General features: G+C 40.9%; 1 protein-coding gene across 1 annotated transcript in view; it reads right to left on the reverse strand.

The window, feature by feature from the left end:
- The window catches only part of RANBP3L (RAN binding protein 3 like), a 43,220-nt gene extending 17,270 nt beyond the window's left edge, over positions 1-25,950 (reverse strand). The window contains exons 1-6 of the mRNA XM_037063188.1: positions 25,391-25,950; positions 9,061-9,119; positions 8,177-8,216; positions 6,640-6,717; positions 3,395-3,466; positions 2,410-2,537 (exon numbers count right to left, since the gene is read on the reverse strand). Of these exons, the coding sequence (XP_036919083.1) occupies positions 2,410-2,537; positions 3,395-3,466; positions 6,640-6,717; positions 8,177-8,216; positions 9,061-9,119; positions 25,391-25,484 (471 nt within the window). The 5' untranslated portion in view covers positions 25,485-25,950. The remainder of the gene's footprint in view (positions 1-2,409; positions 2,538-3,394; positions 3,467-6,639; positions 6,718-8,176; positions 8,217-9,060; positions 9,120-25,390) is intronic.
- Positions 25,951-27,726: the final 1,776 nt, after the last annotated feature.

Genomic DNA, 27,726 nt, shown 5'->3' on the forward strand with positions numbered 1-27,726 from the left:
TCCTATTATTTCAGAAACCCCATTCCTTTAGTCTCTTGTACCCTTTTAGTCAGATGGAGTTAATTCTCATTTCTGGATTAGTAAATCTATCTTTCAGGTCTACTGAATTCCTGGAAAAACCCTAAACGCTTCACCATCACCACCATCTAATGTAAGAGGAAACTTTGTCTCTTTTTCTAGAAACTTTGGACTGGGAATTTAATCAGTTACTATGATCTATATATTCATATACCGCACAGCACCTGCATCACTGGATACGTGAAGGAACGAGCACCTTTCGGACTGGAAGGAACCCTGCAAACAATCTCAGTTAGTGTCTCCAGTGTTTCATGGGGACCTCCCTTCCCCTACCAGAGACTGGCAAAGATACTGTAGGGACTTCATGTCTTTAAAGGTAGATGGGGTGTGTTTCCACTTTAATCTTACATCAATCATTATAAGTAATTCCTGGTGTTTCCACTGTTATAACAGAATTTGAGAGCTGAGAAACATGTATCAGGAGAGTATGTGTGCAAAGATCAAAGTACATGCTCACGACTCCATCACTCAGAGGATTTCTTTCTCAACCAAACTCGTAGCTTTTACTCTTAGTTGCTTAAAATAGTTTTAATTAGGCATATATTGTTTAAATTATATATTGTTTAAATTAATTATGTTTAAATTATACATAATAAGTGACCACTGATCAATAATAGGATGAATAAAAATGTCCCTGATTTTGATACATGAATTACAATAAGGAACATAAAATGATTGTTCTACAAAATTCACCTAGAGATAATTTTCACTAGATCTATAAATCACATTAATTTTGTCAGAATTCTGACATAACATTGAACTTTTCTTTAGGTCTTCAAAGGTCATCATTAAATAGAAAGTTCAGTGATGGACATATCCAATTAGGCTTTTCACTAATGAAGAATAAGTTCTATTCATAACCTTAAGTTATTCAAGAATAAACACTTACAAACAATAGCCTAAAAATCTCTCCTAAGCTTAATCACTTAAGAAGAAAATTCAATAAATATGTTTAATTTTATTATTTAAATAAGCAATGATTTCAAAAAAATCATGCCAAAGAAGTAATATTGATCTACTTTTGATACCATAACATGTAATACAAATTTTAGTATTTAATTTATGGTGATGCCGTTGCAAAACCAAATGCAACATAACATTTTTGAAATCAGTCAACACATAGTATTTTTTCTTATAAACTTAAAAAATTAAATGACATCCATTACTACTTAAATAGATAAATAATATGAGTAATCTGGTCTGATTATTAGAAATGAACATTATTAATCATATACTGGTTAAAATTTAAAATGTTTTACTTAAAAATCACATCATAAACCATGCATAAATGGTAAAATAATTTTTCAAATTCACAATGGGTCTCATGAAACCATATCTTAACCCCCCAAAGATATAAAAATATACAAATGTTAACAAATGCTGACTAAGTTCAACGTCCTAATTCAGTAATAGAAAGAGAAGGTTGGGTGCTTTTTTCCAAGAATGCAGACATAGTAGAGCAGAGGTAGGGTTACTGCCAAGTTGGTTTTGGGTCATTGAATTGACGAAATCACTGGTATTCTTAACACTCCCTGTGTTGCCCTTGTGATCAGTATGGAAAAACAAAACAAAACATAACTAGGTGGCTACCCCTCAGTAGTTTAGCTATAGATAAATGACTGATGGAATTAACTATCAGATTCCATCGAACTGCTCCCGGGTCTCGTTCCTCCGAAGTGTTCGTCTCTGAAGGACGCAGCGAGAAGACAGATCACCCCAAGCCCATGTCTGCATGGCCTGAGCAAATGAGTGTCTCCTCAGAAATGCCCATGAAGTGTGGTTCAGCCCTGCACTACAGTTGGAAGCGAGAGTTCTTCTCTCCCTCTAATGGCTTCCCAAGCCCTCCCTTGAAATCACACTGTTCAGATAGTTCTCTGCTCCTGCTACCCATATGAAGATGGGTCTGGAGAGGATCCCTGGTGTGACCTAAACCAGCAAAGCCATGGGGGATGCAGAAAGTCCCTGCCCTGGTTTTGAATCACTTCTGAATCCCAATGCCTGCCACCTCATTACTCTCCCTACTGTCACGTGGGATGAGTGTACTGGAACAAGACCACAAGTGTTCCCACCTTCTAGGACTCAGTTTTGCGGCTTCGGAGAGACCACAAGACTTGATGCTGGGAGCAACCCTCCAACTTAAGAGGGCACGTTGAATGAGGTTACTGAGGACTCTGTTCTGTAGTCCAGGTGTCCCCCAGCTCGGCTGCAGGCTCTGCAACACTACAGAACTCCAGCAGCCCCGAATTCTGGCTGTGGAGCTGAGAAGCACCTACCAAAATAAGGATGTGGGACTGAGGTCAGTCCTACAAAAGGAAGGTGTTTTTTTTTTACCTTAAGTTTTGTTTTTTCTGTAGTCTTGCAGTGTTCCAATGCATTGTGTTTTACTTTTTCACACCTTTGAGTTCGAGGTGGCTGCAAAATAGCAGGCCTTAGGACATGTTCAGAATGTTTCACAGGTCCTTAACAGAACAGAATTAAAAGGTCAATATATCTTTAGTGAAATATTCCTCCTCCATATTTTTTATTAACATAATGATTATTTTCCAAAGTTGGCATTAAATGAGGGGTTCATGCTAACTAATCAAACTCAATATAGCAAGTGAATTGCCTACTACATACTTCCAGCCTAGATTTTACCCAATAACTAGTATTTTTGACCATGGTGATAGGAGACTTAAGAGTTGGAAAATTTTCATTTAAGTGATAGCTAATAAGCTCAGTAATCAATGCCTGTAAAAGCTGTTGTTTCAGGAACTGAAGGTCTGACCCACCCCGACTCCAGGAGACCATAAGCTGTTCCACTTTTGTTCTTCATAAGGAATGCAAGCAATTCAAGATGATATCTGAGCCATTGTACTCTAGGATGAGAAGACCACTGCCCAGGACACAGCTAAAGACCACCACCCAGGGAGAGGATGCCAGAGTTGTTTTTTTAAAAATTTAATTAACTCCTCCCTGAATTTGAAAACCCCCACCACACCTTGTTTATTCCCTGCTATTAAAACCTAGGCCTAGAAAGAAAAAACAAGATAGTCTGTTAGGGTACAAACCTACCATCTTCTCAGGTCGCCCACCATCTGAATAAAACACCATGAAGATTCAATCCCTGTCTCTGCTTCCTGGGTTTGCTAGTGACAGGCAGCCCGAACTCCGGTGTCTTTTCCAGTTTCAATGGGACTTGGCTTGTCAAATGTGTTTTTTCACATTCTGTCACTCAGCCCTACCTCCAAACCCCCAACACACATCTACTTGAACGCAGATTAAAATACAGATGAAGTATAATGTTTGAGGATTTTGTAATAGAGAAACTACATACCTTGTTCTGCACTGTTCATGTCAACATTCCTTTGCGCATGATTTAGTTTCATAAAGAGATTGGTTTCCTCCACTGTAAGAAAAAATATTTGGAAAAATTCAAATCTATGAGAGTGGGTCACTTTCTGAACGGTGTGAGTTTTAACAGTCCTGTGCCGAACTCACCAGTAGAGGTCACTGTTGGCATTAACAGAGTAGCAGGCAGTGCACAGGAGACCACTCATTCTGCTAAAAATGCGTGATGGCAAGATGAGGTTTGCTACAGTCGTCTGTTTACTCTCATAAATCTAAGTGGAAACTAGCTCATTAACAGAATAGGTCATCTTTAGTATCATGAAATAGAGTACTGAGACAAATTCTACAGATTATCAAATCTAAATTGATAACGAACTCTTTGTGTACATTAATATCTATTTCTTACAAAATGTTAAAAAAATTGTTAGGGAATTCTGTCCCCTCCCCATTCTAATACCTGAAGACAGAAGTAAACCTGTTATTATATGTCTTCGTTCTGTGAAATGTGTGTGAGGGGTAAGATTGCGGTGGTGGCCACAAGTCCAGAATTATTATGCATTTCAAAAAGCTCCCCTCTTGGCTGCAAATCGCAAAAGGAGCGACCTTTGAGCATTTAAGTAATGGAGATGAAAAAGAAAATTGCTTCTTTTTTAAAAGATTTTATTTATTTATTTATTTTAGAGAGAAGAGAAGGAGAAAGAGAGGGAGAGAAACATCAGTGTGCGGTTGCCTCTCAGGTGTTCCCCATTGGGCACCCGGCCTGCAACCCAGGCACGTGCCCTGACCAGGAATCAAACCAGTGATTCTTTAGTTCGCAGCCCATGCTCGGTCCACTGAGCTACATCAGCCAGGCAGAAAATTGCTTCTTTAAAGTATTATAATTTATTGTACATTTGGGGGGTAGAATTGCTTGTCTAATTCAAAATTCAATGAAATGGTATTTATAATCTTTATTATTGAAAACCAACAATGAACGGACCATATAAAATCATAAAAATTTTCTGTTTCAACATCATCAACATTCTGCACTACAGGCAAAGGCCTGGTNACCCAGGCACGTGCCCTGACCAGGAATCAAACCAGTGATTCTTTAGTTCGCAGCCCATGCTCGGTCCACTGAGCTACATCAGCCAGGCAGAAAATTGCTTCTTTAAAGTATTATAATTTATTATAAATGTGGGGGGTAGAATTGCTTGTCTAATTCAAAATTCAATGAAATGGTATTTATAATCTTTATTATTGAAAACCAACAATGAATGGACCATATAAAATCATAAAAATTTTCTGTTTCAACATCATCAACATTCTGCACTACAGGCAAAGGCCTGGTGCTTCCTGATATGGATGTTTCTCTGTCCATTCTTTCCTTTCTGTGTGTCTGATTTTTTTGTCTGATTAAAATGAAAAGAATTAAAACAGTTACCTAGATAACTTAAATCCATCCCTTTGCTTTATGCACAAATACAATAAACAAATCCTTTAGGGTCAGGTCTGGAATAGGGGTCCTCACGTCTATAACATCTCAGTGCGGCTTAGGGGGGGGTCTGTTGGGTCAGAAACCCTCTCTCCTGCATCTGAAAGGTTTCTGGAATATTGTTGCTCAGTCATGTTTGGAATGATTGACAAGGATATAAATTCATTAATGTGAATATTTGGTGGTTCCCAGGTAGATGAGCACCAGTTAAAAGGAAGTGAATAGTCTATGTTTCATTTCTAGTTGGCAAGCTTTACTTGAAAAGGGCAGTTCACTAGAAACAAGAACACACAAGGATATAAAGAATAATTTTAATGTAAAAATATTCCAGCCACTTCAAATACTTTATTATGATAAAATCGTTTTACTTAGCAAAGCATTATAAGTTTCAAACTTATAATTTCAAAAAAAAAGAAGGAATGGTTTAAGTAGTGAAAAGTATAAAAAGGATCATATTCTAAACTTTAAAATATAAACCTAAAGCATAAACTTTATAATAAGAAACTAATGCATAGTTGTATATTTTTAATACTATAGACTCTTATAAACCATATACATGGACAATAATAAGAAAAAGAAAGCAAGTTATTTTATAAGGCTGCCTTATACAATATATTCCTATCATAAACATGAAATCCTAAAAAAATCATTAAGTTAAAACTTTCTACCAAAAATCAACATATGCTTTTTGGGTTTATGGCATTTTTAAGTATTCTTCCATACACACTCTGCCGAAATCTCTATTTTATTTGCTGCTAAAATGTCAGCATTTTATAGCAGCTGAGAAAGAGAGATCACCATTAATGAGAATGGATTTGGAAAAGTCAGAGTGTCAGGCTTGACTGAGGTTCTAGAAGCTCTTCATTACCTGGCCCAGAAAGGGGGGGGTGGGGTTGGGAGGTTGGTGAAGGGTGAGGATCTGGTCCACCCCTGGGACCGAGGTCGGCACTAAAGGCAGATTGCAAACTGCTCGTAGTGTCAGGAAGGAAGTGGGCTTTTGTGCGTGTTTTGATTTGGACTTTTGCTGTTTCAGAAAATTTTCTACATCCTTGATTTAGAAAAATCTCTTTTTATCAGTAAAAATAAAGTGTGCCTCTGGTGGGGGTGATAAATGAAGGCCCGTCCAGTTCAGTAAATGTTTGAGTGCTCCCTGTGTTGAAGACACCCGATCAGGCAGGAAGATGACCTCAAGGAACGTACAGCGCAGGAGGCAGGCGTCTCAGCTGCAGGGCCAGGTGGAGGGCAACACCATCAGTTACAAGAGGAATCACCGAGAGGGCTTTCAGCGTAGAGACAGGCAAACTAAGTCACTGATTTACTCGGGATGCAGGGCTCTGGTGAAGTTCTCAGAATAAACATCTTTTTTAAAGACAGGCATCTATTTATGTAAGTAGATACTTACTTAGGAGAAAATGGCCACTTTTGGTACAAAGCTAATACCTACTTAATGCAGAAACTTTGGAAACAGCAAAATACAAAGAGAAGGAAAACAAAACCCAATCACTTGTGATCCCATCACCTAAAATTACCATTGCTAATGTGCTGGCTTATGTTCTTTTAGTCTTTTTCAATGTGGATCAGTGGGATGTACTTAGTGTACAACCCATTTTATAGTCTGCAGTTTTCATATAACCACATACTATAAACACTACACAGTGGGTGGACTTTTAAAAATTATCCATTTGACAAGTTTCTCAGAAATTTTACACTCAGAATAAATGTAACAGTGAACACTCAACAGTCAACACCATACCTACCTCCTTGAGACTGAGAATCTGTAGTGTGCAAAGAAAAAGATGAAGACCGTATGCGTTTTCTTGAAAAACCATTACATTCTGCAAGAAATTCAGTGAGAATGGTAAAATTGCTTGCAATCACAAATTATCCTCAACCATGATATGGCAGGCTAGAATTTCCTTTTATCTATACAAATTATCATTTGATAACATGTTAATGCCTCAAGCGGGATTATAAATATCAGGGTTACTTCACTTCACTTAATCACTTCATTCACTTATTAACTTATTCACTTCACTGCTTCACTTATTAACTGACAGTCATATCCTCCTAGGATGAAACCATCAGAAACAAGTAGTTTCAGCAAGAAATTGCACACGAATTCTAAGACTGTTATAGAGAGTGGTTTGGGCACGTTGAGACGCAGGCAGCAGAGAATCATGGGATTTTCGAGTTGTTCACATCATTGTTCCCAGGGACCCTCGTGTCATCTTTCAAAACAAGCCAGCCTACTTTCATGTGTGCTTGTTTGTTTGTTTGTAATTTTATTTTAATTTGAAAACAATTTCAAATTTATACAAAAGCTGGACAAGTAGTACAAAACATTCTCATATGCCCTTTAATCAGATTTATCAATTATTAACATCTTGCCTTATTTGACTTTATTCTCTATCTATATACATATTCTTCTGAATCACTTCAAGTTAAGCTCTGTGTATTATGCCCCTTAACACCTAAAGATTACAAGGTGTATTTCCTCAGAATAAGGACATCTATTATATTACTCCAGCATGCCGATCAGCTCTAAGAAATTTAACACAACACTCAATCCTCTTACCTAATCCGCCAACCATAATTCTGTCCATTGACTAAAAATGTCCTTCACAACATTTTTCTCCCCAGTCCAGGACTCAGCCCAGAATCATATGCAGGACTGGGTTGTCACGGGTCTTCTATCTCTTTTATTTATTTTTAAAAATTTTTTAAATTTTTTAATTTATTCATTTTTACAGAGAGGGGAAGAGAAGGAGAAAGAAAGAGTAGGAGAGAAACATCAATGTGTGGTTGCCTCTCATGTGTCCCTACTGGGGAGCTGGCCTGCAACCCAGGCATGTGCCCTGGCTGGGGATCGAACCAGTGACCCTTTGCTTCACAGGCCCATGTTCAATCCACTGAGCCACCCCAGCCAGGGCTGTCTCCTTTAATCTGGATTAGTTCCTCATGCTTTCTTTGTTTTGAAGAATTTAGCCCTCATGTTTTAATAAAATCTTTTTTTCATTTTGAGTTTTAATGCAGTTTAAGCTATATTTTCCTATAGTTGAAGTTTCTTAAATTTAATTTGTTGGAATAATATTTGGTAATAACCTTAAATAAATTTCCAGTGTGTAGTTTTATAATACACCTGTACATCCATTATGTGTGAGCACATAACACTTTCGTATTTCAACCCAGGAAAAGCACTAAGTTGTACACAGTCTGTGTCACACGCCAGATACTTGTGCCTGCTTATTCTCTTTGTACAAAGTTGATTTTGAAATACAAGAGCTGAACGGTTACCATGTTCTGCGGCTTCATTCCGGGCTTCTTCGGCAGGTCTCTGGAAGGAAACGAAGCTGCGTGTGAGAGCTGTTCACTGCTGTACCTCCAACCCGTCACTTCATCACTTCGTAAGAGAATTCTCTAAAGCCAGGCCTATGCAGGTAGGCCAGGACCAAACTGCTCACTAGGCAGGTATTCAAGAAAACGTCCAGCCTGGCCAGCGGTTTCTATCTCAGGGACTAAAGGATCCCTTGGGGGAGCCTCTGAAATACTGGCCCTCGGGATTCGGAGGCTGTCACCCTGAGATGGGGCCCACGGACCTGAGTTTTGAACAAGGGCTTGGGGGTTAAGCTTTCTTTAGCCAGTTAGTTTTGTGGGTAGTGACGGACATTACCTGCATAAGCAAGAATGCATAACAAGGAAACACTAATTAAGATAAAAGTGGGAACACTACAAATCTTCTCTTTCGTCTTTCAAAGCAGATGATCTTCGTATGATGATGGGAACAACAGGTAAGGTCCTTAAGGTCCCTTTTTAAATCAAATGTCACAGTTTACAACTTATTTAGCACCCAGTTTTAGCCCGGATGGTGGTGGAGACCCACAAGGAGCCTTGGCCCTTCCAACCTCTTTCAGTTCCCCTCTTTCCCAAGTCACTCCAAAAAAATGTGTAATGTAGTAAAAATGGCATCGCTTGAAGACAAGGCCCCTGGCTTCCCATTTCCGCCAAATTGCTGTCAGTAAATTCCTACTGTATAAATAGTCTGGAGGTACTACTCAGCTAAGTGAAGAATAAGAGAGTAAGCTAAATCAGCAGAAATATGATTCAGTGTAGCTAGCTTCTTGAAATACAATTTTCTTCGTCAGAGAAAAAGCAAACAAAGGGAAGCAACTTGATCTTACCTTAGAACCTTGTTCTTTCTTCTCGAAAACAAATATTGGTTGAGCAATGACAGATTTTTCTGTAAAAGAAAAAGAGCAGGTGTTGGGGACCGCCCTGCCTTGTTTCAGGAGCTGTAGACCCCCATGACCAGAGCTCAGTGAGTGACCTTCGGACCATGGGCCACTAGGTCCGAAGCTCACTCACTGAACAGGGCTTGTTTCCCTGGCTGGAGCGAAGCTTCTGCTCCTTCTTCCATAACTGGCCTCCAGTGCTTGGTTGGTTGGCCAGTGACAGGTAGGATTCCTCAGGGGAGGATTGACCTGGGATGGGTGCGACCATGTGGATGCGCCAGGGGAGGACTTGGGGGGCTATGGAGAAAGGGGGTGATAGACCCTTGCCCCTCAGCTTTCACGAAGCCCGACTCCCCTTAGTCCGAGAGAAGTCTCCAAAAATCCCTTGGCTATCTGCCTCCTCTGCCTGACTTAAGCCTGAAACAATGACAGAGGGTGGTGCAGCCCTGTGCTGGAAAGGGTGGGCTCCCCGGATGATCAGGCCTGAGAGAGGATATGTAAAATTCTGTGAAGCCTGCTTTGCCAAGAATGCTCTTAGTTAAGTGATAAAGGTCCAAGCAGAAAATGAGTTTGTTTTCTAAAGTTTTGTGGCCTTTTAGCTGATAGACCCTGACTCAGAAGAAGCCCTAATAGTTCTTTGTATTCTATCTGCTGTTTGATCCTTACTGCCTGACAATGATTAATGAGCTGTACCTGTAGTCCTGCGCAAATGAAACCCAATAAAAGCATGTCTGGGCAAGGGTCGGGGTGCTCTCCCATTGAGAGAGTTGCCAGGCCGCTCCGAGGCGCTTTCCCCTTGAGGGAGTAGCCATGCTGTCCCTTTCCCTCCACAGGACTCCATAGTCCATGTGAATTTGTCTCATATCGTATCCATAATGCCGCGGGGACTGCAGGCCAGTGCACATGTCAAGCAGGTAAGAAATGAAACCATATTCTGACATTTCTAATAGCTCAAAGCATCTGGTTTGTATTTTTTTTCTGCCTTTGGGTAAAATGTAAACTGTTTTACATGAATACTATACATTGAACATGTACAAATAATTTTAATAGTTAATTACAGAAATAAATACTTGGGGAAAGTGATAGTAATGCATTTCCATAAATACAGAGATCATCCTATTAAAAGAACATGCATTAAGTGTTTAAGGCAAACAAAATATAATTACCTGCCTTTAGCATCTCACCAGGACATAGCGATTAACACTTTTACTTTTCCAATAAAAAGTTTCAAGGGGTGAAAAATCTCATTTGATAATAGTATTCCCACTTGGATCAGATCTCAAGGTATAGATGTACTGCATCCTATCCTTAAAAATGATCTAGAGCCCTGGCTGGTATAGCTCAGTAGACTGAGCACGGCCTGCGAACCAAAGGGTTGCTGGTTTGATTCCCAGTCAGGGCACGTGCCTGGGTTGCAGGCCAGGTCCCCAGTAGGGGGCACATGAGAGGCAACCACACACTGATGTTTCTCTCCCTCTCTTTCTCCTTCTCTTCCCCTCTGTCTAGAAATAAATAAATAAAATCTTTTAAAAAATGATCTAGAAATAATTCATATTCCTGGACTAGAGTAGTCATATACCAAGTCATGCTTTCAATATTTAGACCAAGAATCAGTCTCAGTGTTATAAAGTAGCTGAAGTTTGCCTGTAGCCCTCCCAATCTCATTCATCTTTTATATTATGTCCTATCTTCGGTAGACCAGTAGAGTTACTCATTCACTCCAGGGTTTAAATGAGTGATAACAGCTTTAAACTCAGCACTCCAGAAGTCTTGGGGAAAACTGTGTGGTTCTGAAGAGCTTGGGCTCTGGGCTAGGTAGGCACGTGTTGAAATAGAAGTTTTACCGCCACTGGCTTTACAGTTAGGGAAACAGTATGTCTGTACCTTAGTCTCCTCAGCTGAAAAAAGAAAAGATCATAACAGTACTTACCTCAGAATTTATGTGATGATCAAAATGGAGTTTTAAATTTAATTACTCAGATTTTAACAAAACAAACAAAAAAGCCTTTAAAAATGACATTAAATACGCAGCATAATGACCAATCCCCATTTCAACACTCATAACTGACACTGCTAATTTATGACAAGACTTTTCTGATCCATACACGACCTTGGAACTTCTCTCGTTATAGGTTCCCAGAAGCCGTCACAAATACTTTGTCCTGTCCCACAAACTGACTTAATTTGCCCAGGGATCTCTAGCTAAGGATCTGAAGGAACTACCAGACAATGACATCTTTTACATGCCAGGAAGGGATTCTCAGTGTCCCACCATGCTACCAGTAAGGGTGCCATCAGCTCTGCCAGACCGCCCTCCACCAAGCTCCGGGGGCCACGGGGAGCTGGTTACCCTCTTTCAGCCCAATGACACACTCCGCTCACTTCCTACCCAAGTGCTTATGCCCCATCTTCCCTCGCAGCCAGGTGAGCCCCAGCACAGATGCCTGGCAACACACTGCCAGTCCCATGGACGTCAAACTAGAGCTCCATTCTTGGTCTTCCTCAGACAAGCTCCTTTTCCAGCAATTACATTAGATTTATGAAGGGAGCTCGCTAGTGACTTTGAAAGGAAACAGTCTTTGTGAATATGGAGGGGAATGCTTAAGAATTAGAACAATAAACGGGCCTCCTCTGAACTGGACTTAGGATAGTCGTTCCTAAAACAGCACATACTTGGCCTCTTCCAAAGCATTCAGCTAAACACCAACCTGTCAAAGCGACCTGTCATGGCGGCATTAAGGAGAAAATCACAAAGTTTTACTCAGGGCTTGGAAGGCAGGTGGTAAAGTAGGAAGGCCGCTTCTATTCACTGATTCAACAAATATTTACTGAACATCTTTGTGTGTGTCAGCCTCTGTGTTAGGACGTGGGTATACATTATCTGACTGAAGGTGTACTAGCCTCAGAGTAGCCACCGTCTCTCCCTAACACTGCCCAGCACATTAGTTACAGCAGACAACCTCCTAACCCCAGCCCCCCATCTGGATTTTTCTCCTCCTCTTCCAAAATATTCTCTAGGCTCCAAAGACAAAGCCAAAATAAGCATTTATTAAGCCATTGGGTCTATACCAGTTTTCCCACCTGACTCAGTAGAAAAAATTGAAAATAAAAGCAAAGCCCTTGAAATTATATTTAAAAAATTTTTTTAAAATATATATATATTTATTTATTTTTAGAGAGAGGGGATGGGAAGGAGAAAGAGTGGGAGAGAAACATCAATGCGTAGCTGCTTCTCATTTGTCCCCTACTGGAGGAGACCTGGCCTGCAACCCAGACATGTGCCCTGACTCAGAATTGAACTGCGATCCTTTGCTTCACAGGCCCATGTTCAATCCACTGAGCTACAGCAGCCAGGGTGAAATTATATTTTTAAAAATTTATCCTTTATTCTTTATATGTATTAATCAATCATTTACTTAACGAATATGTACTGAGGGGTGACTTTGGACAAGACATTTCATAAAGTAAGGGAGGACAGTGGTACAAGATGAGGCTGAAGGCGAGGGTGGAGGTTTGGGAAGCCATGCAGCTTGAGCCAGGAGTTTTTTTTACTCCAAGAAAAATGGGAAACCAGTGGGAGATTTTAAGCTGTGGAGTAATTCACTCTGAGGTCCATTTTGTTTTTTAAGATTCCTTTGCCTGCTGGGTGGGAAAGGGATTATGTGGAAAAGGAATTGAAAGAGAAGAAAGAATTAAGAGGCTTGTCTAAATTCTAGAAGAAAGCTGACTAAGTTGCTCTTTATTTCTTTGTTTATCTTGCACTTATGATTTCTTGAAGAAAATGGAATAACAACATGTTTAAAATACAATGTTCTGTTAAAAGGAGTGAAGATAAAGAAAGGGGAGGAGAAACTAAAAAGACTTAAAGATTAGTTTAGATTTTTGCCCTTTTTAAGGTCCATGTAGCATTTAATGAATCCCGATAGTCATTGTTCTGTTTTGAAATACTTCATTGAGAGGAGTCGTTCATTCGCCACCCCTCCCCCCCCAGGTCTAGGTCAGTACCTGTTACACACAGGAAAGGACCAAGGTACTGTTGATGCAACTCAGTCTCCACTCACCTGTCATTCCGTTCCATGGTTTGACATGGAACAAGATGCAATGGTTCTGTTCCAAGATGCAACGGTTTGAGGGGGATGGGAGGAATAGAGAGTACGTATGTCTGTGGTTGGAGTGAGAGTAGGGTCCAGAGGACTCTGTGAAAGGGATATAGATTCATTCCTAGGGGTAAGTCAGTAGTGCCTAAACATAAATACAGGGTCTGGCGGAAGACCTGCTTCAATGTGGTTGGTAGGGTAATAACATAGGTGTAATAATTTATAGTTTTAATTTGAACATTTACCTAAAATGTCATATGTTGTGCTTGAGTGTGATATTGTTATGTTACAGAATTACATGCTTATGTTTTTGTAATAAAAAAGGGGCGCTATTTGTGCTGGACCCTGTATAAAGCAATAGCACTAAAATGCCAGATATTTAGAGATTCGGAGATTACCACCTAAAGAAAGCTCTGCGACTTGGATGGGCTTGCCTCTGGGGACCAAGACAAGAGAGAGCAAAGGGCAAGGAGGAGACCGCTGGTTTTCCCAGAACTGTAGAACCATTTGGTCCTTTAAACCACATAAATATATATAGCTAAATATATAAAAAATAAAATTTAAAAATAATTCCTTCCCACTGGAGTGTCAGACACCCACAATTAAAGGACAAATCTCATGCTCCTTGACAAAAATAGACTTCTTATTGAGTTACACTGCCTGGCAGGCAGGCATCCGATATTTTATTTCTGGGGCCCAACTGTTTTTGCATAGAAATAAAGGTATGAGCAAGATGGATTCACTGAGTTCAGAATGCACATTTGAGAAACATTTTATGTTCTCCCCCTTCACCTTTATTCAAAATACTCCTCCAAGTCTCCAGACAAAAATTCAGCTAGAAAACTATGCCTATGTAGAAGAGCTTGGTTCTTCAGAATTCTAGAGTGTTTACAGTGAATATAAGTTTCTTTTTTTCCCCCTGTAGCACGTATGCCACAATTTCCCCCCCAGACTTTGGGTGGGTGTTAAGGTCTTGTCCTTCCACTTTATTCCCCCAACTTTCCTTGGCACTCGGTCTCTGACAAACAAACTTAGTTCACAGAGGAAAGTAACTGGAGGATTTCTCGATGAATCATCTCCATGGAGGAGGTCTGAAAGGATCCACTGAGCCGGACACAGAAGAGGGGGAGGAGACTGAGCGCAGACACCTTTGGCTTGGAGTCCCAGTGGGAATGGAGCAAGCAGCTTCTGGGGCCCCACGTTTCTGCTGGCCAGCGTCTCCCCCCTGGAGCCCTGCAAACTGCTCCTTGCTGCCCTTGGAGTTTAGGGGAGGTGAAAACCGAGTTCCCACTGGACAGAACCAGGTTACGCCAGCCAGGGCCTGCAAGGTTGTGGAAGCAGCCTTGGCAGGACAGAGGGTGACAGCAACCCTGCTGCCAACTGGGTCACCTCCACTTGCTCCCAGGCCTGGATCTGTCCACTGGGACTGCAGCCCTGGCAGGCCCTGCGTGTTCCCATCTCTTTCTTCCTGGACCTCTCCCCACGTCACTGCCACATCCTCTTCTCTAATTCTCTCTCCGTGTGGACTCCCTCACGGGGGCTCCGAGACTGTCCTTGGTGGCCTTGTCCTCCTCCCCTCCTTCACTTGTGTCCAGGTGTCCGGCCAAAGCACGGAGTTTGGATTCTCCATGAAGTCAGAGAACCCTAGAGCTGTGTTTTAAAAAGCAAAGAAAATTACCCCAGTCCTCAGCCTTTTCTCATCTCTTTCTGTGTATACTTTTAAAGGGTTGTTAAGATTGAAACAATGCATACATGTGAGAGCCTCTACCATAGCCTCCTCTTCAAACCTTACTGGAGTAAAGCAGAATCTCGGTGTCTGTCTATCTATCTATCTACCTCCGCCCATTCATCTCCTACATGGACACACATCTCTGTAGCCGGACAAATACATATGTACACATACAGAGACATATGTACACATACAGAGACATACGGCAAATGTTAGACTGCAGGTCACACAGAAGACACTCCACAGAAGGGAGCCTCCCCTCCCTTGTCCCCTCCAGTCCTCTGTCACATGCGGTCACCCTGCCACTCTTCCTCACTCTGGAAGAAATGCCTTGTTCTCCTAGAGTCCAAGGACACAGGCCAGAAGGAGAAGCTTGATTGCAATGTCTCCCAATTCCCGATCTCTTTTCCTTAAAAGTGTCCGTTCCCCTTTGTCCTGAGCCTCTGAGCAGGCAAGAGAAAAGGCTCCTTGTTTTCCCACCTCCACAGGAGTAAGTGGAAGTTATTCCAGTGAGAACAAGACCTTGGAGGTGAACGCAGGAAAAAAGGAGAGAGCTGTACCCAGGCCGCTCACCAGCGGGAAGGCCCCGGCCTCATTCTCCTCCTGGGAGCTCGCAGAAGGGGCAGCCCGGGCTCCGCCTTCCCTGAGGGGGGGGCCTGCCGGCCACAGGCACGGACCTGCAGCAGGGGCATGGGGCCACCTCAGGTGGCTCTGTGTAGACAGCTCATCACACTGGTTCAGGGCTGGGTTCGCCCTTTCCAGAACCGTTGTTCAGCATGCTGAAGAAAATTCCAAGTGAAAAACTTTGACTTTATATAAAATTTAGAAATTCATAAGGCTTAAAAAATTCTCAAGAAAACAGAAAACCATCCTTTATGTTTATTTTCCTCCCTTCAGGCCTTCGTGATCATTGAAGTATTGTATAAGTCAAGATGAAAGATTAGAGGAGATACTGTAAGTAAATCTCTCTCTGAAGTGTTTTTTTATTGTGGGAAAATATACCTAACACAAAGTGTACCATTTTAACCATTTAAAGGCACAGTTCAGAGACACAACATGTGTTCACATTCCACTTTGAGAATTTTTCATCACCCCAAACTGAAACTCTGCACCCACGAAACACTAACACCCTGTGTCCCACCCCTTAGCCCTGGGTAACCACGATTCCACTATCCTAGGGACCTTGTGTAAGTGGAATCACATAATATTTGTCTGCTTGTGTCTGACTTATTTCACTTAGCATAATGTCTTCGAGGTTCATCCATGTTGTAGCATATATCAGAATTTCATTTCTTGTTAAGGCTGAATAATATTCTATCCCATGCATTTACTTTTTTTCCCAGTCAGCTTTTCCTCAGTTGCCTTCCTCTGCTTTCTTTGCTTCCATTAGGCCCCGTACTTCTCTCCGACGCCACCTTCTTTGCCTCCCTTCGCAGATATTCTCCCGCCCCTCTTCCCCCTTCTCCTCCCCCCGCTCCCTTACACACTCATCATTTTCTCTGGAAAGTTAACGTTAGGGTACTTACACACCAAGTAACTATTCTTTTATGAGTATTTTTTTAATGAGGTAAAACAATTTTTTCTAGCTTTAATTTTTTCAAATTATTTTAAATGCTTTTAATAGCGTTCACCCTTGTGTCATACATTTCTTAGACAGGTGTAGACAGCAGTTCAGTCCCAGGCTTCTGCAGTAATGGCTCACTTTGAGTAGTTCGCTTCTCTCCTCTGGTCTCGGTCTGCCGACGGGAAAGTCAGGTGTACTACGTGAACTTTGAGGCCCTAACATTCAGGGGCTTATAAATATCAATCACTCCAATGAACTTTTGAGGAGGAACATATTGATTTACTCAGCAAACATTAATTGCCTGCTGTGAGCAGGGTAATGGACAATAACCGTATTGTGCTTTTAAGCCTTAACGTGTGAGAAATGCTCGCAAAGCTAAAAAGAAGTTTGGCACATACACTATGGTATTTTTTCAAGATTTGTTCTCTGTTTTTTGTCATTAAATTTCTGGCTAGTTTCTGGCAAAATGGTAAACCTACTTTGCTACATCCCAATATCAAAGTAATCACTTCTGCTAATTAATTTTAACTTATTCAACTTCTGAAAAAAAATGATTGAGGTGGAGGGATTGAGCAATAAAAGAAAACAAAAGGGGAAGAAGTCATGGACACGTAACAGGGTGGCGACTGCGATGGGGGGTCAGGGGGCTGCATGGAGGTAAAAGAGGGTAGAGGGGAATAAATGGTGATGGAATTAATTTAAAATAATAAAAAAGAAAACAATGACAAATAACACTTGAATCCATACTAGAGAATGAAGCTCTTTATAACACAGTTGCTCTTATTAAACAAACGGAACCTCAGAAATCTGTATGCTAATATGTATCTTACTCACACTCAACTTATAAAAACATACATACACACAAATTTTTATCTGTAGCTTAATTTCTCTACAGACAACTAAAGTTTCACATAGCCAACCCCAGACCAAAATGGTCCATTTCCAACATTCAAAAACTTTCTCTTTTTTTTATTCTTTTCTCTCTACATGGCAACAGCATCCCCCGCCTGTTACGAATTACCTCTTTTCTCACGAGAAAGGATTTGTTTATATTGAATTCCTCACATATTCTCATTATACGTTCTTTATCAGATCAATGTGTCATAAATACTTTCTCCCATTCTTCTTTCATTAATGTTTCTTTTAAAGAACTGATATTTTCATGATCGTTTAATTTATCTATTAAATTAGAGCTTATACTTTTTGTGTCTGTTTAAACACTGCCTATTCAAATTTGGGGCAAATAGTTTTCTCTGTTTTCTTCTAGAAGCGTCTAGACTTAGATTTTGTGTTTTAGTCATATTTTATCTCCAGTTAATTTTCGTGTGAAGTAGGGAATGAGTTTCACTTTTTGGTGATGAGGTTTCCTGTTTGTTCCGGGACTATTGCAGGAAAGAGTATCTTTTCCCTCTTTGAATGATCTTGATACGTTTCTCAAAAATCTACTGACCAGGTGTGAATGGGCCGATTTATGGGCTTCCTTTTCCATCTCAATGATTTGCTTTCCTTATACTGATATCATACCATCTTCATTATTACAGCTTCAAATCCAAAGTATAAGTTGTCAACTTTGCTCCTCTTTTTCTAGGTTGACTTAGCAATTCTAGGTCCTTTACATTTTCTTATACACTTTAAATTGGCTTGTAAATTTTAAAAAAATATCCACTGGAATTTTGACTGGGATGGCTTTGACTCTCTGGATCAATTTGAGGAGAATTGACATCTTAATAATACTGAGCCTTTTGATTCATGTATTCAGCTCAGTCTCCCTCTGGCTTCTCTCTGTGATATTGCTTTAAGTGTATAGGTCTTGCACATATTATGTTAAATTAATTCATAAGTATTTCTTTTTTTCCATTAAAATAGTACTTTACTGACAGGCACCAGAGGGGAGAGGGGAGGGAATTTCAGGGGAAAGGGGGAGGAAGGGTTTACAGGAACAAGTATAAAGGACACATGGGCAAAAACGAAGGGGAGTGGAAATGGGAGGGAGGTGGGGAGCACTGGGGGGGTGAGCTGGGATGGGAGCAAAAAACAGAAAACTGTACTTGAACAACAGTTAAAATAAATAAATTTTGAAAGTATTACTTTAAAATTTCAATTTTTATTTTATTTACTTTTTATTTATTTATTTTTTATTATTCTTTGCTAATATATAGAAATATCATTCTGTTTTTTCTATATTGATTTTGCATGCTGTTATCTTGTGGCCTTGGTAAACTCATTTATCAGTTTATTTTCTTCGTAGATTCCTAAGGATTTTCTACACCATCAATCATCTGTAAATATAGATTGTTTTACCTCTTTCTATTCAATATGTAAGCCTTATTTTTACTTTTTCTTACGTTAGTACACTGGTTAGGACCTCCAGTCCTACTCCAGGATGTCGAAGAGAAGTGATTATATTGGACATCCTTGGCTTTTTTCCTGATCTTAGTAGGGAAGTATTAAGTATTTCATCGGTAGTGAAAGTGCTACTATGTTAGCTGTAAAGAACATCTTGCAAATGTTCTTCATCAGGTTGAAGAAGTTCTCTTCTATTTCAAATCCTTCTAGGGTTTTTACATGATTTGGTATAGAAAAAAATGACAGGTGTATTGTGGAGAAGGAAGCCAACTTCAGAAACACAACTGAGGATGGCTTTGGGCAGCTATGGCTTTTTTAAAAATTGTGGTAAATCATACATACCGTAAAATGTGCCATCTTAATTATTGTTAAGTGTATAGTTCAGTAGTGTTAAGTACATTCATACTGTTGTGCAATCAATCTCCAGAACCCTCTTCAGCTTGTGAAACAGACTCTGTACCATTACAAAATAACTCAATACTTTGCCTTTTATCCCTGTGAATGACTACTGTAGATATTTCATATTAGTAGAATCACACAATATTTATCTTTGTTTGATTGACTCATTTTACTTAGCATAATGTCTTTGTGGTTCACCCATGTTGTAGCATGTGTCGGAATTTCCTTTATTTTTAACACTGACTAATGGTCCATTGTACACATGTACCACCTTTTGTCTATTCATTCATTTGTCAATGGACAGTAAGTTGCCTCCACCTTTGGTCTGTTAATACCTAGGGCTGCTAGGAGCACCGGGGCACAAGTCCCCACTTTCACTCCTCTTGGTTATTTCCCCAGAAGCAAAATTGCTAGGTCATGTGGCAATTCTGTCCTTAGTTCTTTAGGGACTGCCATGCTACAGGGTCCAGTACAAACAAAGCCCCCTTTTTATTACAAAATTTTTTTATTATAATATCACAGGCATGTAATTCTATAACATAACAACATCACACTCAAGCACACCAGATGACATTTCAGGGGGAATGTTCAAATTAAAATTATGAATTATTACACCCATAATATTACCCTGCCAACTGCACTCACCATACTTCTGATGGACCCTGTATTTCCCACAGCAGACGCACCATTTTTACATTCCCATCAATGTTGCATAAAAGTTCTAATTGCTCCCCATTTTTTACAACACTTGTTCATTTCTAATTTTTTGTAGTAGCCATTCTAATGAGTGTGAGATGGGAAAAAGAAGTTTAAGCCATTATATACATATTTTCCAAATCTTCACATATGTGCCATTTACTAGGGAGGCTTATTACTGAAAGTATTTCTGTACTGGGTGGGAGCTTGAACATGACAAAGTCTAATAGAATATAAGTTTTTTAATTATTTTTACATGGTCTATGTTTGTTTCTACCAATCTGTGCCTTTAAATGCCAGTAATGACTTTGCAGATAGAGCAAAGGTGATTTGAGCCTCTTTGAGAATCTGTTCTGGTGCAAGAAAAACAGAAATATGTGTAGGTCTTCTTCCTTTTGTTCGAGTTCATTTAACTGTGTATCGCCCCAAAGATGTCGTGTTGTCTGTGTGGCAGACCTACCTCAGAATCGCACCAAAAAAGGCAAATACAAAGCTATGTTAAGAAGCAACTGTAGTGGCATAATCAATAAAACATATTTAAAAATAATAATAGAATTGTATATACAAAATACATCTATAGCACAAAAAAGAAGCACACTGTGTATATTTTTTCATGTTACCTTTTCACATAAAAGGCATTATTTAGTTATATACCATTTATGGGTTGCCTTTCTTATGGCTGTGTCTCCATCCCGCAACACTTGAATTCTTCAGGAGTTCTAAAGCAAGTGCATTCATGAATGTGTGCGGGATGTGTCTAAGAAATCGTGCATTCACAGCTATCTAAATGCAACTTGATTTCTGTGGTTTAGATTCAGAGCAAATTTCATGGCAGAGTAAATCATCACTGCTTAGCTTTTATATTTGTATTTGCTAAATTCTCAGCTAGATTCAGGGCCCTCCGAAACCTGCAAGAGGAGGGTGGCTAAATACAAAGATCATCAGATGAATGCAGCAAAGTCAGAACATTACGAACTCAAGTCACTTTTTCCTTCACCCAAACAATAGGAAAAGTATCAGCAGCTCAGCTGTTATTACTGAATTCCTCAAAAAAGACATGATAGGAAACAACCTTGGCAGAAAGTCATCTTCGCATTTGTGGCATATAGGATAGCATCCAGTATTTGCTTAGTATTCAGTAGAAATGTACTGAATAAATAAATGGTTAAGGGCATTTATCTGTGTTTCATAACTTGCACAGATACTCCCTTGATATTAAAAACAGAATATATCCAGAAAATCATGGCCAAAGTGTAGCATAACGAAGACTATATCTGGTCTTTGCCCCCCATTTCTTGCACAGAACTTCAAAGACCCTTTGAGTTTTCAGACTGACAGCCGTGTGTCTTTGTGATGCTGTTGAGGTGACTCATAGTAGGCCCTCAAACAGTTTCAAGGGAGGAGGTGGACCCATCAGGAAGGCCCAGCAAGTACTTAGAGGGTAGGCACTTCCAGCCCTACCCCCACTCTCCACTCATGGCCAGTGATTGAGTCAAACATCCCTAAACGATGAAATCTCATATAAAAACTCTGGACACTGAGCTTAGTGGAGCTTCCTGGTTGGTGAACCTACTGAACTGCTGGAAGAGTGGTGGTCTCTGACTTTATGGAGACGGAAACACCTGTGACCCACTTAGACCTTTCCCTCTGGACCTCTGCATCTGGCTGTTCACTTGTATACTTTGTGATAAAACAGTGCTTGTGAGCACAGAGCTCTGTTGAGATCTGTGAGATGTCCCAGCAAATGATCAAACCTGAGAGTTATGGGAGGCCTTGAATTTGGAGATGTCCAGACAAAAGTGCAGGTGGCCTTGGAGACACTTGGAATTTGTGGCTGGCATTTGAAGTGGGACAGTCTTCTGAGACTGAGCCCTTAACTTCAGGAGTCTTCACTAACTCCAGGTAGTGTCAGAATGAAACTGAGCCGAGGGAACCCCAGCCGGGGTTGGAGCATTGGTGCCACAGCGCACAAAGAAGACCGAGAGGAAAGCCAACACATCTTGAGTGTCTGCAGAAGAGTTGCTCTGATGCGGATCAATGGAAAAAGTTAAACACTGTAACCCTAGGAATCGTGGACTTAAGAGACAGCTGTGTGCAGCAGACAGTGCATAAAAATTAAGTCTTAATAACTATATAACCTTGGGAAAATTACTTGACCTTGAAAATTCCCAGTTTCCACATCTTTAAAGATGAGGATAATAATGCCTACTGGTAATAGTCCATTTTGCGCTAACTTGGCTGCATCACAGTGCCAGATATTTGGTCAGATATTATCCTGGATGTCTCTGTGATGGTAGAATGAGATCTACCTTCAAAGCAGTGGACTTTGAGTAGAGCAGACTGTCCTCCATAATGTTGGCGAGCCCCAGCCGACCTGCTGAAGGGCTAAATGTCTGGCTGGAGCGGAAGACTGAGCTGCCCTGAGCAAGAGGCAGTCCTGCCAGCAGACTTTAGCCACAGCCTTGGTCAGCTCTTTGCACGAGTGTACAGACTCTGGATTTGCCAGCCTCCATGACCATGTGAGTCGTTCTGTCAAAACAAATCTCTCTCTGATATATACCTTTATCTACTTATCTATCTATCTATTTATCTATCTATCTATCATCTACACACACATCTTAGAAATTGTGTTTCTCTGGAAAACCACTACTAATATACTACTTCACCTGGTTGTTTTGAGAATTAAATGAGACAGTGTATTTGAAACCAATTTGTAAATTTTAAGCTTCACAAAACATAAGAATGGTTATGTCTGCCTAGTACATGATAGCTGTACCGGACTTTGTTGAGGCTTTATAGACGTATAAATTAATGTTTATAGATGTAGTCTTAGGTCAATGTTACAGATAAATGGATTTAAACTATTAAAGGGGACACTAAAAGACAGCACCCAGTAGGGAGCAGAGCCTGTTGGGCTTCCGATGCAGTGTCTGTTGCCCTAGCGTGTAACGCCATGTGGAGTAGAAACCACAGCTTAGCTGGCTTAGTTCTACTAATGCACTCAGCATCTGACCCAGTGCTTTGTACAGTCATCGTCCTGAACATTGCTGAAGAATAAGTGACTTTTATCTATATGATTGCCCAAAAGTTCATTTTTGTGAGTGACTAGGTAGCCAGAGTTCAATGCCTCTGAGCTAACATTGGAAAGGATGTCTGTGTTGAACCTGGTAACGCCCTTTGAAGAGCTGAATGTCAATCATTCATGGTCTGTGTAAAGAACAAAAGAACTGGAACCCTGACTCAGGGGAGCAATGCCATGAACGTCAATGTCTCTGCGAATAAACCAGCAGCCCGAACTTACTCTGAAACAAACAGCTTTGCTCCCTTGAACTTTTCTGAACTTTACTTGAGGAAAAATCAAGGCCACTGCCCTGAATGAATATTTTTAAACAGAATGGTCACTGGACTGCTATTTAACAACACAGCAAACACTGCCCAGGGCCATTTGTCAACTCAGATTTCTAGGTGACACTTCTCATAGCAGTCAGCTGTCAGTCTGGATTGCATTAGTATGCCTCAAAACTTTGTGTATTGTGGTTTGCGTGGGCAGATATTTTGAGACTCAGCTGCGGAAGACTATGGCTGCTTTTAAAACTTTCTGGGCAAAGCTTCAGTCTGAGAAAGGAGATCAGCCTTCCAGTCTTGTTGGTATTTTGGGAAATATGTCATCATAGCGACATTTCCAGGCTGCTCTGGATATGACTGGTCAGGGAGAGACCATCGGGACAGCCTGCCTTAAAGGAAAATGGTAGTGGGACGCTCTTCTCTGCTTAGAAAATTGGGAAAGAACTTTAAAAATAACACCCAGTTTACTGAGAGTAAATTCCTACACAGCTAATTGGAGGGCCACTTGGCCAAACAAAATAACCAAAACAACAACAACAACAAAAACCCCAAACTTGAAAACTGTGTGTATTCTTTTACTCTACAATGTCCCCTTGAAGAATGGACTCCGATAAAATACTTTTATCTCTGGAATGATTTATTCATTAATTTATGTTTAACACAGTGTTGTTTGTAATAGTAAAAAATTGGAAATCAAAAAATGTCTAACAGCAGAGAATTGCCTAAGGAATTCTGCGGCGTCCATGTGAAGGAATAGCACACAATTGTTAAAAATAATGTCGCAGAAGATACATAAATACAGAATGACATCTGCCTGATGACACCTGCCCCCCCAAAATCTTATATGAAAAGTATTACATCATTTTTAAATATTTCAGACGAGAGGAGCAGCCAACGAAACACCTACAATGAGTTGGAATTCATCACAGGGGAGAAAGCATGATCTGTAGCCCCGGTTCATACCAGGACTTTAATTCTAAAGAAGTTAGTTCAATCTAATTTACATGAGCCCTGATGGCACAGACGGTCTTAAAGATTTTCTCTGTTTTTACTAAATATGAGGTACTTTCTGCCCACACTAGGCCATGCCTTTTACAGCATGCGGTTCACATGCAGGGGGGGGGCCTGACACGTTCACACAAATGGTAGCACATAGATGCCACCTTGGAAACGGGAGGTTTCGGTCCATGAGCCAACACTCTCCACGCCACTGAACTCCCAACTGTGTCTGTGGGAAAATGAATAAAGACCTCGTAGCCTGGATGCCTACGTGCACAGATGCACCACGACTTGTTGAGCAGTTACCCATGTCTGGGGTACATCCTCCATCTTTGAGGGCCGATGGGCCATCGGTGACGGCACCCAGCCTTTTGTAGTGTCCTTTGCTGTCCCTGACAGAATGGATTGGCAGGATCATCTGGTCCGTTCATGTCAACCACCTGCCACTAACTGAGGCCGCTGGCTGACAGTGGACTTGAAGATTTGAAAAGACTGAGAGTGAAAAGGGCTGCAGGTAGGAGGTTTAGCATGAACGAGTGCCCCCACGTGAAACGCGATGCTTCTCCCAGTGCCCCTCCAGCTGTTCCTGGACCACACGAGGGAAAGAGCCAAAAACGTGTGCATTCGGCCCACAAGTGAGTGAGGCAGAGATCCAGACGAAAGTAAACTTAAACGCTAAGTCTAAAAGTGCACCGTTAGGGGGAGGACGGGGGAGAGAGTTCCAGGCTAACGTAAAGCTACCCTTAGTAAACTCCCCTGCGGCTGATTCAGTCCTGCCTGAAGGAAGTTTTGAACTATACAAAATCTAGCACACTCTAGAAAAATGGCAAAGGCTAGCCATTTCAGTACGTAAGCTTCAGAATGACGACTCCAAGGAATATGCATTCTTGACAGTACTCCATAGTCCCTTAAAAACCAGTAGCGAATCCAAGTTAACCCACCCTCATGTATCACCATTATGACTATTCTCGGAGCTTAAACATGGAAGATTGTCAAGCATTTTACAACCAGAGAGTCTCCAGGTACTCCCCAGCCCACCATTCTTCCCAGAATGAATACAAGGGCAGTTACAAAACACACAGCTCATTAGCCTGGCTGACTCACCTTGCTGCCGCCGGGCCCCCGGGAGCTTCAGTCTGCAGGTGTGCAAACCGTGGCGCAGGTGGCTGCTGCCTCCTTCCCCGTGCGTGGCAGACATGGCGCTGGCAGGGTCACTACGGCTGCAGCATCACCAGGGCATTCCCTTCCCCTGGCCACTCGCCACAAATGGTCTTCACAAGACCCCCAGACCCCCAGAGGCTCACGCAGGTCCTGTCCCTGTGGATAAAACATTTACTGCTCTAATAAATTTCCACGTGTTTCTCAGTCATGAGTCTTAAAATAAATGTTCACCAATATAACTAAGCCTACTTATTAAGACGCCAGTGCATTTGAGTAAAAACACAAAATTCTTATTTCATTTCAAAGCATCCTGACATTCCCCCCTTATAGTATAAAATCCTACACAGTAACTATTTCTAATAGATTCCAGTTTGGGCACTTTTTCATTCCTTCTGCTGATATGGAATCTGATGCCCTGAATATTTAGAGAGGAGTGCTAGAGTAATGTATAGTCAAAGGAGAAAAAGTTCTGCTGAGGGATTTCTAAGCCTGGTCTGTGTTACCCTCCCAGACAGCTGAAAGTGAACAGTTCTTAAGGGAGGCTGGAAGGAGGAGGAGCCCAGTGGGCTGGGCTGATTAGCATAAAGAGGCAGTCAAGAAATAGCACTGGATTTGCTTTGAATAATAGTAACCACAGCAGGGATTCTAAAAAGATGTCCTGACGTTACAATAATCACATATATGATATCTGCTGCTTTGCTGATAATTAAAACAAAAGCTCAAAGCAGGGGTTTATGCTGCATGGATATTCATTTGTCGAGAGGAAATCTGAAGAGGGTAATTGGTAGTAAAAATGAGCTCATGGAAATGTACTGCTGGGACTTTCAATTTCTGTAAACACCTTAGAGTCTTCGGAGATGGGCAGTTAGAGAGCAGCCTGCCTGCCAAGGTAACTATTTGGAGTTCTGGAAGAAAAATAAACACACAAAACGTTATCTTTCCAGAGATCTAGCTCCGTTTCCCCTTAGATTTTCTATTGCAGCTTCCAGGTCATAAGACCAAGTTATTTCCAGTGGGGTTTTAGGAGGGGCAGTGCAGAAAAAGCATATTTCATCGGAATAATAGCATATTCATTAATGTTTTAAAATAGTTCCCAAACAGGTTTCACTTAACTTGGGAGCTTGCTACCTCTGAGGTCACAATGAATGTAGCAGATCCTTCCCTTCCAGATTCACAGCTCTTTGGAGATTCAGAAAGGAGGTGTGGGGAGTAAAGGAAGAAGGCAGAGCTCATTAGCCTGAATATCTGGATCCTGCAAGTTCCTGCACGTATTTGGAAATTGGTGCTAAAGTAAAAATTTACCCCCTGGCCGGATCTGGGTGGACATCCTTGTTTTATTTTGAGGCATTAACAATTTCCCAAGTGTACTCTGAGCTATGAGAACTCATAAAATTGTGATTGCTCTTTTATAATTTTTATGCTACAAAAACATATAAAATAACATTAGATCTATCAGCCACAGTAAGTAACAGCTCTACTCAGCCATGGCCCTTACTTTGCAGAAACACTCCTAGGTTAGTAGCTTATAGCGTGCACATTGTACTTGGCTTTTTGCTTGTAAATAAAAGCAAGAAGTCAGAATACAGAAGGTAAAGTCTGGTTGTGTCAACACAAAAGGGAATAAGATTAGACATTTTTACTTGCGATTTGACTGAACATTAATGAGAACCCGATTAAAGTCAAATTTCTTCCCTGATCAACTCTCTGTGATGCAAAAAGATGCCAGTGGTGTCCCTGGTCTAGGTTCTTTCCTCTGCCCCACATTCTCTCTGCCCGTCCTGTGTCCCTGTGTACCCACAAGGGTAGAGTGGAACGAGGTGGTGCAGACAATCGGTCTTATAAGCTAGTGCTTTGGGGGTGGGTGTGGACAAATCGATATCTTATTATTAGACTTTATGGCTCCGAAAGCATAGTGCTTGGTTGAATAATGTGAGTGGCACTATGTGTATAGGAGGGCTTTCTTCTTTCAGTGGAGCCGTGTTTAAAAAGCTGGAACACGTGCATTTTACATTACGGTACAAGCTTAAAGAATAAATCTGCCTTATTTCAAAAGTATTGATGATATCTCATCTATGAGTATACACTTTTTGAAGGTCTTCAAGACTGCTTTGAATGACCAGGATTATACAGAAAGGGAAAAAAAAGCAGTAGGATTGCATTTATCACTCTTGTAGCCAAGGAACAGGACGAAAGAGCCTCCACACAATGCAAGTGAGCACCCCGGGGCGCTGGCCCAAGCCTCGCGATGGTCCCACGGCACCACTAACTCAAGGCTGAGG

Source organism: Sturnira hondurensis, unplaced genomic scaffold (assembly GCF_014824575.4).
Source record: "Sturnira hondurensis isolate 20B ecotype Veracruz unplaced genomic scaffold, ASM1482457v3 Scaffold0014384, whole genome shotgun sequence".
Lineage (NCBI taxonomy): Eukaryota > Metazoa > Chordata > Mammalia > Chiroptera > Phyllostomidae > Sturnira > Sturnira hondurensis.